This window comes from Ixodes scapularis, unplaced genomic scaffold (genome assembly GCF_016920785.2).
Source record: "Ixodes scapularis isolate PalLabHiFi unplaced genomic scaffold, ASM1692078v2 PGA_scaffold0__279_contigs__length_252992795, whole genome shotgun sequence".
Taxonomy (NCBI): domain Eukaryota; kingdom Metazoa; phylum Arthropoda; class Arachnida; order Ixodida; family Ixodidae; genus Ixodes; species Ixodes scapularis.
The window spans coordinates 157,432,434-157,434,754 of NW_024609835.1; the positions used below are offsets into that span (position 1 = coordinate 157,432,434).

The window sequence follows — 2,321 nt, forward strand, 5'->3', positions numbered from 1 at the left end:
GAGCGAGTCAGATGAAGCAGCTGCTGCTAAACGCACTGCCCGAGCAGAGGCTCAGCGCCGCCGGCGCCAAGATCCTGCAGTGCGTGCCGCCGAAGCTGAAGCTAAACGGCGCCGTCGACAAGACCCGGAAGTGCGCGACGCCGAGGCAGAGGCTCATCGCCGCCGCCGAGAGCAGCCAGAAGTGAGCGCTGCTGAAGCTCAATCTAACCGCCGCCGTCGAGAGGACCCTGAAGTGCGCGACGCCGAAGCAGAAGCTCATCGCCGCCGTCGAGAGCAGCCAGGAGTGAGCGCCGCCGAAGCGGAAGCCAGAAGCCGCTATCGAGAGGACCCGGAAGTGCGCGACGCCGAAGCAGAAGCTCATCGCCGCCGTCGAGAGCAGCCAGGAGTGAGCGCCGCCGAAGCTGAAGCCAGAAGCCGCTATCGAGAGGACCCGGAAGTGCGCGACGCCGAAGCAGAAGCTCATCGCCGCCGTCGAGAGCAGCCAGGAGTGAGCGCCGCCGAAGCGGAAGCCAGAAGCCGCTATCGAGAGGACCCGGAAGTGCGCGACGCCGAAGCAGAAGCTCATCGCCGCCGTCGAGAGCAGCCAGGAGTGAGCGCCGCCGAAGCGGAAGCCAGAAGCCGCTATCGAGAGGACCCGGAAGTGCGCGACGCCGAAGCAGAAGCTCATCGCCGCCGTCGAGAGCAGCCAGGAGTGAGCGCCGGCGAAGCGGAAGCCAGAAGCCGCTATCGAGAGGACCCGGAAGTGCGCGACGCCGAAGCAGAAGCTCATCGCCGTCGCCGAGAGCACCCAGAAGTAAGCGCTGCTGAAGCTGAATCTAAGCGCCGCCGTCGAGAGGACCCGGAAGTGCGCGACGCCGAGGCAGAGGCTCATCGCCGCCGCCGAGAGCAGCCAGAAGTGAGCGCTGCTGAAGCTCAATCTAAGCGCCGCCGTCGAGAGGACCCGGAAGTGCGCGACGCCGAGGCTGAGGCTCATCGCCGCCGCCGAGAGCAGCCAGGAGTGAGCGCCGCCGAAGCGGAAGCCAGAAGCCGCTATCGAGAGGACCCGGAAGTGCGCGACGCCGAGGCAGAGGCTCATCGCCGCCGCCGAGAGCAGCCAGGAGTGAGCGCCGCCGAAGCGGAAGCCAAGCAAAAGGCAAGGATCGCTAAGCCTGACGGTGCAACAAAAATTTTCCAACGGCTGTTTAGAGACAACCCGTTTGGGAGCGTATGTTCAGTCTGTGACCGGCTCTGGTTCCAAAACGACTTGCAACCGCTACCGGACAGATGTCACGAGACCCTAGAGCAATCATTTCCAAACTCGGACCTAACCCAATTCAAACTGTGCTCGACCTGCATACAATCAGTGCACAAGGGTCATATTCCTCATCTTTCCTCAAGTAACGGTTATGTATATCCCCCGAAGCCAGCCCACCTCCCACAATTGAACGCGGTGAGTGAGAGACTCATATCTCCACGAATTCCTTTCATGAAACTGCGACGGCTGATGCACGGTGCAGGTCAACACGGCATTAAGGGACCAGTAGTGAACGTCTGTGTTGATGTGGACGACATGGTGACAATGTTACCTCGTGCCATCGAACAAGACCGAGCCCTCAATGTACATTTGAAGCGGCGCATGCTTGCGAAGACGACCTACCTGGCAGGGGCAGTAAAAAAATGTGATCTGCTGCCGTGGCTTAAGCTGCTGTGTGATAGCACGCTGTACAAGCATTATAATATAAAGTGTGATTTTGCCCGTTTGGGCGATATCGTAGAAGTGGACGAACACGACGAGATCGAGTTGCTCCCGCAATGCTCAGACCTCAACGATCCGATCCAAGTGGCTACAGCCATGACTCTGGCTCAGCACACTCTCGTATGGGACGAAGACAAGTTTCTAGCGATTGCGCCAGGTGAGGGAAAAAGGCCCGTGAGCATACTTTATGACGAACACTCAGAGGAGCTTTCGTTCCCACAGATCTATCTCGGTGAGCCGCGCCGAGTAGATGCCAGCGCAAAACCGACAGTCTTCACACACGCCATGAGTGAGATCCGCAGATCAGACCGTCGAGGGGCCACCCCGCAGCACGTACTGTACATGGCCATGAAAGTGTTTAGGCACCGAGTAGCCGGTGACATGTGTGTGGCCTTCCGTAACATAAAGGCACTGGAAACACTAACGAAGCAACAGTTGCTCGACAAGGATTTTGTGCAGCAAGCGGTCGAGCACGACATGGCTTTCATGCATGGTATTCCCAACACCGTGCAGTACTGGACAAAACGCAAGAAAGACCTCTTTGCTATGATACGGCAGTTGGGTAAGCCGACCGCGTTCCTCACTC

General features: G+C 59.2%; 1 protein-coding gene across 1 annotated transcript; it reads left to right on the forward strand.

Moving 5' to 3' along the window:
- Positions 1–332: 332 nt before the first annotated feature.
- On the forward strand, positions 333–1,413 carry LOC121046582 (translation initiation factor IF-2-like; the record flags this gene model as incomplete). The annotated part of the gene is given in 4 exon segments (XM_040500986.1): positions 333–378; positions 426–844; positions 1,094–1,376; positions 1,379–1,413. Coding segments are annotated over 4 exon segments (783 nt in total), but the record flags the coding sequence as incomplete, so codon positions are not given.
- Between the last annotated feature and the right edge of the window lie 908 nt (positions 1,414–2,321).